The sequence below is a fragment of the Durotheca rogersii genome, assembly GCF_024521655.1.
Source record: "Durotheca rogersii strain YMJ 92031201 chromosome Unknown GGS23scaffold_32, whole genome shotgun sequence".
NCBI lineage: Eukaryota > Fungi > Ascomycota > Sordariomycetes > Xylariales > Xylariaceae > Durotheca > Durotheca rogersii.
The window spans coordinates 294,905-308,909 of record NW_026251263.1 but is presented as its reverse complement, the minus strand read 5'-3'; the positions used below and the strand labels follow the sequence as shown (position 1 = coordinate 308,909).

Here is a 14,005-nt window from a genome sequence, read left to right as displayed (position 1 = left end):
TGCAGCTTGCTCACGATATCTGATGCTCAGAATATTAACATCCAAGACGCAAGTATCTCAGACGTTGTTCAGTAAGAGGAATATAAAGGTCGTAGCAACACCTTGGTTTTGACGCATCTATTTGTATCGTCGAAAACATACAACTAAATCGAAGACAGCAAAGTATTGTCTGTTCCTTAGTATTACCTACCTACCCACACCTTCACACGTTGACTCAAGTACTCGTTTTAAACATGACTTTCCACCCCGACACTCTCCCCGATCTCAAGGGCAAAGTATTCATAGTCACAGGTGGGAATTCTGGCATGTAAGTCTCCCCTCTCCCCTCTCACCGCGAATCCCGAATCGCTAATCTCACCAAACCACAGAGGCTACTACACCGTAGCCCACCTAGCAGAACACGGCGCGCACGTTTACCTGTGCGCCCGATCCGCAGAGAAGGGCACAGCAGCCATCGCCAACATCGAGAAAATGCACCCCTCAGCCAACATCGACCTGCTGCAGATGGACCTCACGGACCTCGCCAGCGTCGTCGCGGCCGCGGAGCACTTCCTCGCCCGCGAAACCGCCCTGCACGGCCTGGTCAACAACGCAGGCATCATGGCGACGCCCTTCGCGATGACCAAAGACGGCCACGAGGCCCAGTGGCAGACCAACTACCTCGCGCACTGGGTATTGACGGCGCACCTGCTTCCGCTGATGCTGCGGACCGCCAAGACGCTTCCGCCCGGCAGCGTGCGCGTCGTCAACCTCACCTCGTCGGGCCACCTGGGCGCGCCCAGGGGCGGCATCAATTTCGCGGACCCGTCGCTCAAGGACGGCAGCCCGTGGTCGCGCTACGGACAGAGCAAGCTCGCCAACATCCTGCACGCCAAGACCCTGCACGCGACGTACGGCCCCGGCTCCCCCAGCGCGCGGAGCGGCGAGGGCGAGATCTGGGTCGCGTCCGTGCACCCGGGTCTGGTCGAGACGAACCTCGCCACGTCGGCCGAGGAGTCGGGGTCGAGAGTGACAAGTGTCTTCTCGGTCTTGCGCATGTTGGGTTTGATGTGGCCGGCCGATAAGGGGTCGTGGACCAGTCTGTTCTGCGCGGCGAGCCCGGATATGAAGGCGGAGCAGAGCGGCGCGTATTTCGACATTTTCCGCCGGTTCGCGGAGCCGAGCTGGCAGAGCGGTGCGGCGAAGGACGGGGAGCTCGCAAAGAGGTTGGAGGAGTGGACTGGGGAGCTGATGAGGAGGGAAGGGTGGGTTCGGTAATGGCGTTAATGGGATTTCGGTGGTTTTCGATTATATCAATAGATTTATTGTCATGTAACTAACTTGAACAACGTTATGGTCAATTCTGGTGGAGGGCGTCTGCCGTTGTCAATAAGTCCGGTAACGGCGGCACAGGGTATATTGACGTCATGGTAGGCCGCGGTTCCAAACCGCCCCACCACTTAACTACCCCGCCACCTGCCAGTTCCAGTTCCTCAAGAATCCGATTCCTCGAGACTCCGCTGCTACTGCTGCGTAGCAGTCCAGGGGATTCCTCCCCCAAGAGTGCCGAACCTCTCCAATAGAACTTTTACCACGATTCGATGCTGACGTCGGCACGGAGTCTCGCCCTGGGGGTTTGGATAGCGCCCCCCTTCTAGTACCATGGATCCTCATCCAGGAAGTCCTCGACAATAGGTATCAGAACTTAAGATGCATCAGGGACGCCTGTACTGTAAGACGTGTGTTGCTGTCGAGGCCTCCTTTTTTTCTGAGTTGGTCGGCCTCGCTCCAGCCGACTCCTTGCTCCGCCAATGAGAAGGTATGCGAGTGGACAAGCATGTCAAGGTTCATGACAGTTGGACGAGACAGGCGCTAACGACGGACACGATGTAGCGTCAGCTCTTCTGCCGCGGTGGGTTGGACTATCACCAACGGGCATAGAAGTGGCTTAGAGTTAGATCCGATGCCCGAGCGGGTGCTTACCTTGTCACCGAGCCAAGGAGAAGCTCTGTCTAGCTGATGGGAGCGGCCGCTGTCTGGAGTTAGTCGTGGTTCGTAACGGTCGAATAAGGCAGACGAACAAGGACCTGAACGGAGCGACCCCCCTGGGCCGATCGCCAGCCACACTGGCCCTATCTGGCCGGCGCGGGCGCAGGCCGCTTTTAGGTCTGCCACGGACCGACTCGAAATCATCGACAGGCGCTTGCAAACACAAACTAGTGGTACGCAAGGCGTCATCTCTCATGACTAGTACGTAGCCCAGAAACCTATTGTACATGATAACTGCCAGGACAAACCAACACAGGATACGTAATCCAGTTCGACGACCGACCATCCGACAAAATGGGCCAAGAACCTCGACGTGGACCGCTTTCGACGACTGTTCCCCCTCTCCCAGACGTGTCCCGCAACTAGTCCTGCAGTTGGTTAAGCTCGACGTCCAGCTCATCATCGCTGGCCGGTCTCGAGGCATTGTCAAAATCGATGGTTGCCTTCCCTTCATGAATAAGAAAGTTATGCTCGTCGATGCCCCCGTGCTTGATCATGTGTGTATATAATATATGCAAGATATATAGGCCCGCGTGTGCTAGATCCGCTCGCTTTTCGTCGCAGGGAGATAAAATGGAAGTGGGCAGTGATGATCCTAGTATCCCTCTTCACCTTCGTAGCCACCATTAATACCACCACGGCTCCGTTGCGTCCAACATTTGGACCCGTTTTGAGGCATCGGCCTCCAACTTCACTTCAAGTCGCTTTGTGGAGCCGGGTACGGAGTCGTATATCAACATCTAGGAAAAGATCCATCTCATAAAAAGGAGGTATCTGTTTTAAATGCATATAACCGATAATGCAGTACAACGGCTATGATCACTTACATATTCAATTATAGGGGTTATTGTCCGTTCATACTTCAGGTAGAGGTAGGTAGGTGGGTAGGTAGGTAGGTATAATCGAGGGCAGTTGCAATTGAAGGCGGGTGCAAATTATTGTCCGTTCATAGTAGTAATACGATGTGAGATTAGGTCACGTAGGCCTTGTGATGAGTACCTACTCATATGGATCTCGCACTCATATTCTCCTCATACATACTTCAACCTACATCTAGATCAACATCTTTTCTTATTGCCCCCAGCCACCATCTATAGCTGGCCGATCGGCACTAGGCCAGTTGTCGGCAGCCGTGGCCATTCCTGTTCCCATCCGGTCCTCCTACGACGCGCCCACGCTGTTCCTCTTCGATACGCGACTCCGTAGCCGGGGGGCGACCAACATCGTAGCAGATTCTAGCCGCCGCTACACCAAGAAGCGCCTAGCCTTTAAGGCATCACCCTCCGACTTCTGATACCAACAACTGCTTGAGGGTTCTTCACCATCGAGCTGGGTGACTGTTCTGGCATGACGAGACACCAAGACGCGCTCGGTGCTTTTCAAGATGAGCAATCCGAGTACAAATAGTCGCCAGTTCGATCAACCTCATGATATTTCTCCGCTCTCGTATCCGTTCTACTCCACAACGAACATTCTCAGTCATTCCGACACCCTTACGCTTCCGAGTATATTAAGATCCGACCTCGGAGTATCCTAACTAAACCAACAAAGGCCTGATCTATCCTCCTTATTTGGCTAACGATACCTACTATCCTCGCCCGTAAGTCTCTCCCAAGGTTTACAGCATCAGTGCAAATTAACCAACGACACTTGTCACGTAAAACGTAGACGCCTATTTTGGTTGAACGACCGCGGTTTGGTATACATTCGGGATATTCCAGAGCTGCGGCTCATCGAGCGTGGTGTGTCCCTCCGAGTTGCTCCCGAGCAGGGAGCTGCCCCCGCCCAGACAGAGCCCACTAGCCGCAAACGCCCCCGTGGGGAGAGCGGTTCGGGCGCAGAGATGGATGAGCTCCGCGCCCGGGACGTGAAGCGCGAGCGGGTCCAGGGAGCCATCCGCCGAGAGCGAGCCCGACGAGTCGCCTTGGCCGAAGGAGCAATGGACGTCGACGACGAGGTAGCTGACCCATATTACGCCCCTGGGGGCATTAAGGACACTGACAGCTCCATTGAGGTGGATTCGGAGAGTGAGATCGTGCAGGTCGTCCCAGCTGAAGTAGGCGTCTACGTTTTAAGCAACATATCAGTAGATAGTAATGATATTAGGTTGATGTTTAATTTACTCTCATGTTCATACGGATATTATATCAGCTATAGAAACGATTGCAGACATATCAGTGTCGATAAACTCCACCCTCCCAGTCTAGTACTGTTTAACAATCATTTCAAGGACGTCGACCAGCTTCATATTGCCTCGTACACTGGAGGGATAGCCCCCGATTCTTTTCCGAGTTCAGTATTCAACATGCCTTCCGCCTCGAATATTTCCCAATTGTTTTACATGGTCATCGAACGAGGCAGCCGTGAATTTCCGTCTGTAATGAAAAGGCCGCCCAGTGGATTCCTCACACCCACGGCAGTGAAAGCCCCATTCAATCTCTCGCGACGATTTGTTCAGCCAAGGTACTTTGGCTACCGCCACAAATCGAAATGGGTTTTCTGACTCGCTATCAATGGGGTCTGATGTTGGAGGCCGTCGCACGCGGCGTGTGACGGACCCGGTTTGCGGTACTCCTGCCACCCTCACTTGGTATGCCTGAAGCTTCTGGGCCTCTATGCCCGCCACGTATTGTTGCATGGCGCTTAACGAACCGTGAAGCGAGATGCCGGCATGAAGAGCGGATTCGTAGTCGACCAGGACAGAGGGACCACAAAACTTCTTCCTGCGCCCCGAGTAGGTGCCATGTATGACTCTCATGCGAGGCAATGTGTTGAGGATCCGGCTATCCAGTCCAAACTTCCAGCTCGCACGTCTCCGTGACAGTGGCAGATACAGCCTGTCCTCCGAAATACAGAGGAAGCAAACCCGTTTGCAGGTGAGGAGATAGAGATAACCGCCCAAGTCGCCACATTGTTCGCATCCCGGCGTACACAATTTCTCGTACAGAGTTCTACAGGTAATCCACCTGCCGGTTTCGATGCTTAGAATGCCGCGCAGCGCATTCCGTGCATGTGTGCTGATAGCTTTGTATTGGGGCAGGGAGTTGACTAACTCTATGGCGCGTCTGTTGACCCGTCGAACGTCCGCGAGAGTGCGCAAGTCAAGTTGGGGTAGAATCTCATGCAGCAGCTCAAGAGGGAGAGCATCGAGGAGACCCAGATTCGTTCTAGGTGGTAGGTGGAGGCGCTCGATCTTCGGCCAGGATTCGGGGGAGGGTAGGTTATCGTCTAGGATGTGGTCCTTCATATTCAGACGATAAGTTAGACGGGGAAGTCGGCGGACCAGCGATTTCTTTTTCATCCTGAATATTCTGCGTCGTTTAAGAAGAGGTCGCAAGGTGAGAGGACTCGCTCCAGATTTTCTACTCTGCGGGGTTTGGCGCGTTGGTAAACGTGAAATTGGATAGAAGGTAGGTATGTTAAAGCGTGTAGGTAGGTACGTGTAAGGACGGAATCATATATTTATATTCACGTTTTTATTAGCTACTACGAATCGTAATCTGAGTAATAAAATACGTCGAAGCAGCATGACAGGGAGTTTGACGTATTATAACTATCCTCCAGATAGGATAAACGCGCGATAAGCCATCATATAGAGCCGATCAGGCCGAGAGCTGCCAAGAGGGCTGCACCTGGTAAAAGCCTACTAAGAGAGCTACACCTAATACCTACCTAGAAATAGACCACACCTAGAAATAGAGCCACACCTAGAAATAGAGCTACACCTAAAACCTGCCTACTAACAGGGCTACACCTAGGTAATAGGAAGAGCCTGCCAGCAGGGCAGCACCTATAATGTCACGTGACGGTCGCGCACTGCACCCGATGGCAAGATGACGAATTACCTAGGTACCTACATAAACTAGTGGCTAACGGGCAGATTTCGTCCAAGTCTGTCTAACGCTTATCATCGCTTATCATCGGGCATTTGGCCACGATTCCGACGAGCCGCTAAACATCTCCTGGTAATCAGGTCCCTCAGAGCAAATACGATTTCTCGCGACGACAGGCTAATAAAAGTGAGAAGAAGGAACATGATTATCGCCGCGGCACAGGAAACAGCGAAAATTGAAAAGCCAAGCGACACCCTAGCAAAGACATCCCACGATTCGCCTGGCTCGAAGAGAGCCTGAATGCCCAAGACAACCTGCATCGCGCTCAGAGGCACCGAGAAGACTCCAAAGATGAACAGGATAGGCCTATAAAAGCGAGCAAAGTAGTTTCCGTACTGCCCGTCAACCTTGTGGTACCAGAAACGGAAGAGCAAAATCTTGGACCAAAAGTTCAACCGCGAGAGTCGTAACTCTCCGTAGTGATATCGCGGAGAGACATCCACGTCGTCGATAAGGTCAAAACGCTCGAGTAGATCCATGAGGCTCCTATACTTGACTCCCTTAGGAAGCAGGCAGTGGTCTTCATGCTTGGCAAGTGCGAAATCCGACTTGTGTCTAACTAGTCGGCTGTACGAGCGGAGGAATCCGAGAGAGGCCCCTTTGAGATCGCGCCTCAAGCTTTCGTCGATCGGCGAATCCTCCGAGCAGAGGTAGTATTTCCAGAAGGCGTGCGACAAGAGATATTTAGGTAGCGGCTTCACGAACACGCGGTCGTAATACCACACAAGATGGAGCTCGGGCTTCTCGGTTATGACGATCTGACGACCCCGGACAAGCTGGTGGGTGAGCGACGAGATGTGAGAACTGTCCTGCTTGCCAACCAGCCAGAGGTGAGGCGCTAGCCGGTCTAAATCTCTCGTTGCCAGTTCGGATTCCAAATACTGCCCAATGTGCCCGTCGTCCAATTTAATTCGAGGATCTCCGGGCAGATACTCCCGCTTTTCGATTCTGTGAAATCAAACTGTGACTGTGATATTTCGGTGCTCGACGTTCCCGGTAGTGCTCAACGATTCAAGGCTCGCCTCGCTTGTAAAGATGGCAAATGCGGCTGAGACTACTTTGTCTGCCAAGAATGTAATGGAAGGAAGACATTGGAATCCACCCCAACCTCTATCACGGTGTCAGCATGATTATCGACAGCTTTCTCTATTGAATGACGTGTCTACTGCAATAGGATGACTCTTAAGCTGTCTTCATACCAATATAATTACAGAGTCCATATATCGCGCAGCTCTTACGGGGCCTGATGTCTGGAGTCAAGGCAATCACACGCAAGCTAAGTAACCATCGCAAATCAATATTGCCACCGTCCCCTCCAAGGTGCAAGATAGTCACCGGATATCCCGACTAAACCTCCCGAGAGCCCGTCAGCGTTGCATTCGTCACTAGGATGAGGGGATGTTGCATACCGCACACCCTCGGAAACAAGAGGCCAGTTGCAAGGTGACGAATGAAGAAAGGCCACACTATCTCCATAACGCCCAGTAACTCTAGATCAAGCCGCGTTATTACCCCTGCCTCTTATCGCGGATACTACACATAAAATGTGACGGTGTGCTTGTTTTCTAGAAGGGATGTGGAAAGAATGGGCAAGAATGTCGGTTATGGGTCTGATTTGGGTGGGAGGGAAGCCGAGGCAAGAGACGTAGAATCGCCCAGACCTTTTCTCTGTCCGTCTTTTCCTCTTGATTTTCTGTTCCAACGTCTCCTGTAATATGCTGCAACATCACAGTTGAGTAACTCATATCACGCAACGGGACCGTCAGCTCTGGTCTTCTTCCCAAGGAAGAACCTTCTAAATTTGAGGGTCTCTAATTCTCGTGAAGATGCCTCTGGATATTCAGCAATGCTCACCTTTCTTGGTCTTGGGGCTTACTCTCTTATCTTTGGATCCGAATAGCCCTTCGCTCCGCAATTTTGCCCCGATAGTTATTGGCACCCTAACAGCCTGGATCGTGATTCCAACGAATTCAACATGGGGAATGGTCGTTTTCTTTGGGCTTCTGGCTCTGGCCATCGCCATGTCCCCATTTGCGTCAACCTTCACCAAGGTTGCTCAGAGGGTGCTGCGAGAACTCACGTCCAAAAACAATACCGACCAAGACCCAGGTCAGGCATCCGTCTCGACCCGAGTCCTAGATGACACGGGACCTATAGTTATTTATCATGGTCCACCAGATGCCGAAGTAGAGTAAGGCTGAATATTCCAACTTTAATCCGGCTATTTCGTCAACTTGAAAATCGTCTACATCATCCCGGACGTTAACTGACGTATTCATAGTATTGTCGCAGTTCACGGTTTAGGATCGTCAGTCAAAACTACCTGGACCCACAAGGCATCCAACCGGCTCTGGCTCAAAGACTTCCTCCCCTATGACTTCCCGAAAGCTCGCATCATGGCGTTCCAACACAATTCCTATTGGAAATCCGACGCATTGGTGAAAGACTTACCAGGGTATGGAAAACAATTACTCAGTACGCTTGAGGACATCCGGGCTGAAGACGGAGTGAGTCCCCATTTTCACGAAATACGACGGAATACATGAGTTAACAGGACAATTCTGTAGATAGTAGATCGCCCTCTCATCCTAATCGGGCACAGCTTCGGAGGTTTGCTTATTGAGCAGGCAAGTGTCAACTACATAATCCAATTTCTTACACCTCCGACATCACCTAATGGGTCATATATAATATTAGGCGTTAGTCATTGCCCGAGAACGTGTCACCGACCCTAGCATTCGAAAACGACGGAAAAACCTCACGAAGAGCCTCGCCGGCATCATATTTTTAGGGGCTCCTCACGCCGGATCCAGCTACTCAGCTTTGGGAAAGCTCTATTGTCATTTCCATTACTGGCAGGGTGCAAGTACTAGGCTATTAAAATACATGGACCGTACTTCTGGAGAGGCACGGAGCCTAGAGGATACCTTCGCTAAGGAATATGCTGAGGTGCCTTCGATTGACTACTATGAATCAAAACCTCGAAGAATTTTCGGTAAAACAGTCGAGTTGGTAAGCATCCCGTGAAGAAGTTGCCTCCTAATCATTCACCCAACTCCATACCTCACTATATCCCCACTAAAGGCGAGTACGCGTGTCTAATACTGAAGCCGGTACTAGGTTGTAACGGAGAACTCTGCATCTCGTCTGGGCTGCATGTCGGAGCCGTTGGATACGGATCACTTCGGCCTAAACAAGTTCAAGGACAGGAGAGATAGAAGCTATATTATGATAAAGAACAGAATTGCGCAGATGGTTACGAGTAAGATCGGTAAGTGCGGTCCCAGCCTGGCTTATTGCTCTTCCGTCCGGCTAACCACAGCCAATAATAGAACAGGAAGAAGAACAAGAAATCCGATTCAGTGCGTAAGGCCCTCTCTTCTCTAGGTGTTGGCAGGAGTATGTCTAAGTTTCAGTAGGCATGGACAGCCTGGAATTTCTCGGATCGCTCAATTCCCATAATTTCACCTCTTTGTCCGAGGAGCAGCAACGAAGACTCACGCCCGGCACATGCCAATGGATCACGCAGGAGAATGCTTTCGAAAAGTGGAGGTCAAAAAAAACTGTCCTCTGGATTATCGGCAATCCAGGTTCCGGCAAAAGCTTCTTTGCTCACGTCGGTAGTCATCAACTCTATGAGATACGTATGTCTAGTTGCTGATGCTTAGCTAGTATATACATGAATATCTGAAATCGAACGCCGCCACTATTACTATGTACTTCGCTTTTGATGCGAAGAGCGCAGATATGAAGGAGTTGCGGTCTCTGCAGAAATTCTATCCCACGCTTCTCGATCAATTGCTTAGGGGAATCCACAGAACTCGACCTAAGTTATGGGCACAGTCCTTGAAAAAAGCACGCCAGATCCTTGCAGTAGATCATAATCGTGAATCCCTCATTCAAGCAATTCGAGAAATCCTCGCACTGGTCCGGTCAAGCTTCTTGGTCGTCGACGCTCTCGACGAATGTAAAGACAGCAACGAATGGGAGCTTAAAGCCTGGCTCAACGAGATCCATGCATTCCCTGGCCTCCGAATTGTGATCACTAGTCGCTCCTTGCAGGCAATTAAACCCCTATTTGACGATCCACTCTACATCAATCTTCAATTAAATAGCGTTGTTCATAAGTTAAACGAAGACATCAAGTTGTATATCGCAGACCGCATGCAGAAATCGAGAACATTGCCGAAAGATATGCCAAAAGTAATGGAAAGTGTGCGGAAAAAGTCCAATGTATGTCAACCTGACGGGCTCTGTTTACTCTGTCTGTATCCTACTAGGTTTACTGACCGCGGGCCAGGGTATGATCCTTCATGCGAGGCTCATGCTTGACATTCTCGAGGATCGTGTACGTGACGAGGAAGAACTGCTGGAAGAAGCGCAGAAGTTGCCATCACAGCTGAGCGAACTCTATGCGGATCGGCTAAAGCAGATTGGCGACAAGCCATTTGCCACGATGATCTTCCAATGGTTGGTTACGTGCAACCGACCGCCAACAGTTGAGGGGCTGAGAGGAGTCTATGCGATCGACAGAGCCTTCAAGAGAGGGAATCTCGAGCCGGACCCCGACAAAACCCCAAAGCCCCTAGATTTACAGCGCTTCCGAGAATCACTACTCAGACAATGCCTGCCGCTGGTGGAGGTGCTTCAGGACAACACCGTTCGTCTCGTCCACACTACGGTATCACAATTCCTCAAGGGCGAAAAACTAGAGGAAGATGGCACAGAGTGTCCAGAAGCCTTCCGTGTACGACTCGTCGAAAGCCACGAGTTCATAGCTGTCACCTGCGTGACCTATCTCAGGTGGAATTTCAGTCCTACCACACACGGCAGTCAGTGTGGCTTTCCGATAAGCAAAGATGTTCTAGAGTATGCTGTGCTCGAGTGGTCGGATCATTGCAGTAAATCGGAGGCCCAGATCATCTCCTCGGAGAAGAAGCAGCACATCTTTATTTCATTCCTCTATACTGAGCCTGTTTTCAATGCGTGGCTAGCGGCCAGGGCTGAGTCCGACAGCCTTTTCCGGGTCAATTTTGGGCTATTAGACGAGAGATCCGTTCTGCCGACGTCGCTGCATATTGCGGTGTTTTTCAGAATGCGATTGTTTGGACAGCTCCTCCTAAAAGACACCGACATCAACACCGTCAACGCACGGGATGCCACAGGCAGTACCGCTTTACATATCGCCGCCGAGATGGATTGCCCTCCGATCATCCAGGATCTATTGAATCGCAATGCCCAGATGGACATAGCCGATAGCAATGGCGCATACCCCATACATAGGGCAGCGCGTCGCGGGAACCATGCCGCGCTCAGCAAGCTCGTGAGCAGAGACGGGGTTGATGTGAACGTCCCCAATAAATACAAGTTTACGCCGATGCATATCTCCTGCCAGCTCGGATGGATCCAATGTGTGGAAGTTCTTTTGGAAAAGCAGGCTGACGTCCAAAACAAAAGCGAAGCCAGCGAGACCTATCGGCTTCGCCATCGAGAACGGGCATTTCGCTGTCGTTAGGGCTCTGCTGGCGCACGATACGTCGTTGCTCAAAGATTGTGGCAAGCCCCTGATCCAAGCGATTCGGCGGGGCTCGACTCAGACGGTCAAGTTTCTGTGCAAGCAAGGGGTTGATATGACTTACCAGGATTCGTACGGCCAGTCAGGATTGCACAAAGCGTGCATTTCTGGCAATACAGAGCTCGTGAGATATCTACTGAGCAAGAACTTAGACGTGGATCCTATAGACCAATCAAAGCGAACACCTCTCTATTTCGCAGCGGAAAGGGGTTATCTTGACGTCGTGAACTGTCTTATTGAGAAGGGGGCCAATGTGAATAGCTTGGACTGGCGCTGGGAGACAGCGCTGTTTAAGCCAGCAGGGAATGGCCATCTCGACGTGGTGAAACGCTTGTTGGAGGCCGGTACCGACGCAACCAAGCTGGATATGTGGCAACGAACTCCGTTACGATTTGCTGCTATGAAGGGCCACGCCGACGTCGTCCGCCTGCTCCTGGAACAGACAAAGATTGACCAGAATCGTCCAGACTGGGCCGGTAGGTCTGTTCTCCATAACGCCGCCGCCAAACTACGCCATGGCCAAGAAGAAGTCATCAATATTCTCATCGACCACGGAGCGCGGCCGGATCAGCAGGAAGGGGGAGGTGGAACTGGGGGGACGGCACTTCACGCGGCTCTGTCCCGCGAACCTGGACACCCGCCTCCAACCAGAAGTCTCATAGATCGTCTTATCCAGAACAAAGTCCCAATAGACACCCCTGATAAGTACGGAAGGACTCCGTTGTATCTCGCAGCACAGACTCGGAACCTCGACGCTGCCGAACTCCTTCTCGACTCGGGGGCCTTGCCGAGTAACAATCTCTTTCATGTCGCAGTCGAATCAGGAGATATCAACCTGGTAACCCTGTTTTTAAGAAAAGAACTGCGCCTGAACCTGTCCGACTGCGACTGGGCCGGAAGAGCAGCTCTCCACATAGCCGCTGAGCAGGGAAACCGTGAAATAATCTCTGCACTGCTTGCTGCAGGGTCACCTAAAAGGTGTCTTGATATGAACAAGATAACTCCACTCATGATAGCCGAGAAGAAAAGGAATTCGGACGCGATCCGCTTGCTCCAAGAGGTTGAGGAAGACACCGGAGGCAATTGCGAGCCTCACATGGTCAAAGAGACCTGGCGCCGAAGTGCTGTTCGACAGCTTCTTTCAGCTCATGCCGAGACAGAGGCAACTGATGTGCTACGACAGACTCCTCTCCATCACGCAGCTGAGAGGACGGATCCCGCATTCCTCGAGGCCCTGATAAATGCGAATGCCAATGTTGACGCAACTGACAAGTGGTCCAGAACGCCGCTCCACCTAGCCGCGGAAAGGGGCCGCGCGACTGTGGCTCGGATGCTGCTCACCGCGGGTGCTGAGATCCGACCCGATCGCGACGGCCACACGGCTTTACAGGTGGCTGCGATTGAGGGGCGAAGTCAAGTATTTCGTAGCCTACTCGAAAGTGAAGCTGGGAAACGAAAAATATCAGCAGGGGACGATGACGGTAGGACAGTGCTCCATCTGGCATCTAGTCACGGAAGAAGCGAGATTGTCGCGGATATTCTCCGACACACACGCGAACCCCGCATTATTGACGCTCAAGATAAGTCAGGCATGACGGCCCTTCACTTGGCATCAAGGATGGGCTACATCGATATCGTCCGGGGACTCATCGAGGCGGGATCCTTCGTATATCGGACGACCAAGGGTCGAGAAATGGCCGTCCACTTGGCCGCGAGGTCCGGCCACCGGGAGATCGTGGATATGCTCCTCAACGCGTACGAGGGCCAGGTTAAAATCTGTCTTTCCAAGTGGGATCAATACGGCCTTAGCGGAATGACGCACGGAGAAGGCTATGACCAGGCAATCTTCGAAGTATTGTTCGATGTCGGGGCCCTGGTAAAACGGGCGAATAGGTGGGAGACCGAGCCGGCGGAATGGGCCACAGCGAGACGCGGGTCGCTTCAAGCCAACGTCGCCAAGCAGCTGAAAAACTGGGATAAGGAGAGCCACAGTGTCTGCGGTACGGCGCTGATGCAGGCCGTGCTGGGCGGCCACGCCGACATGGTGGAACATCTGCTGCAGAGAGTCCCCGAGATGCCCCTCCAGGCGCGGCATTACTCATACTCGGACGCGCTCTCACTTGCCGCGGCCCGCGGCAGAACCGACATCGTGCGTCTCCTAATCGACGCTGGATCTGAAGTTAATTCCATCACCGACATGCAAGAAACTTGTCTCCACAAAGCGGCAGAGCGTGACCGCGGCGAGGTGATCAAGCTCCTGCTGGAACGGGACGCGAACCCGGACCTGGCGCGCCTCCGCGACGGCTTCACGCCGCTGCACGTAGCGGCCGACAACGGGCACGAGAGCGCGGTCCGCGAGCTTCTGCGAGTGGCGTTTATCAACGCGACGGATGACCTCGGGAGGACGCCGCTGCACAGGGCGTGTCTGAACGGCCACGACGCCGTCGTGGATCTCCTCCTGAATGCCGAGGCGGACGCCTCGGTTCAGGACTTCGAGCACAAGACCCCG

At 52.5% G+C, this 14,005-nt stretch overlaps 4 protein-coding genes across 4 annotated transcripts; 1 reads left to right on the top strand and 3 right to left on the bottom strand.

The window, feature by feature from the left end:
- The first annotated feature begins 51 nt into the window (after nucleotides 1-51).
- Nucleotides 52-1,450, top strand: GGS23DRAFT_585659 (NAD(P)-binding protein). The gene is made up of 2 exons (XM_051517394.1): nucleotides 52-307; nucleotides 369-1,450. The coding sequence occupies exons 1-2, from the start codon at nucleotides 234-236 to the stop codon at nucleotides 1,255-1,257; spliced, it is 963 nt and encodes a 320-aa protein (XP_051368204.1). The 5' UTR covers nucleotides 52-233; the 3' UTR covers nucleotides 1,258-1,450.
- A 17-nt stretch (nucleotides 1,451-1,467) lies between these two features.
- Nucleotides 1,468-2,833, bottom strand: GGS23DRAFT_585655 (uncharacterized protein). Its single transcript, XM_051517393.1, has one exon. The coding sequence runs from the start codon at nucleotides 2,480-2,482 to the stop codon at nucleotides 1,967-1,969; it is 516 nt and encodes a 171-aa protein (XP_051368203.1). The 5' UTR covers nucleotides 2,483-2,833; the 3' UTR covers nucleotides 1,468-1,966.
- Nucleotides 2,834-4,130: 1,297 nt separating this feature from the next.
- Nucleotides 4,131-5,555, bottom strand: GGS23DRAFT_585652 (uncharacterized protein). Its single transcript, XM_051517392.1, has one exon. It carries the CDS (start codon nucleotides 5,327-5,329, stop codon nucleotides 4,322-4,324), a length of 1,008 nt encoding a protein of 335 aa, XP_051368202.1. The 5' UTR covers nucleotides 5,330-5,555; the 3' UTR covers nucleotides 4,131-4,321.
- A 105-nt stretch (nucleotides 5,556-5,660) lies between these two features.
- Nucleotides 5,661-7,049, bottom strand: GGS23DRAFT_616181 (uncharacterized protein; the record flags this gene model as incomplete). Its single annotated transcript, XM_051520771.1, has 2 exons — nucleotides 5,661-6,869; nucleotides 7,039-7,049. The coding sequence occupies 2 exons, from the start codon at nucleotides 7,047-7,049 to the stop codon at nucleotides 5,936-5,938; spliced, it is 945 nt and encodes a 314-aa protein (XP_051368201.1). The 3' UTR covers nucleotides 5,661-5,935.
- Between the last annotated feature and the right edge of the window lie 6,956 nt (nucleotides 7,050-14,005).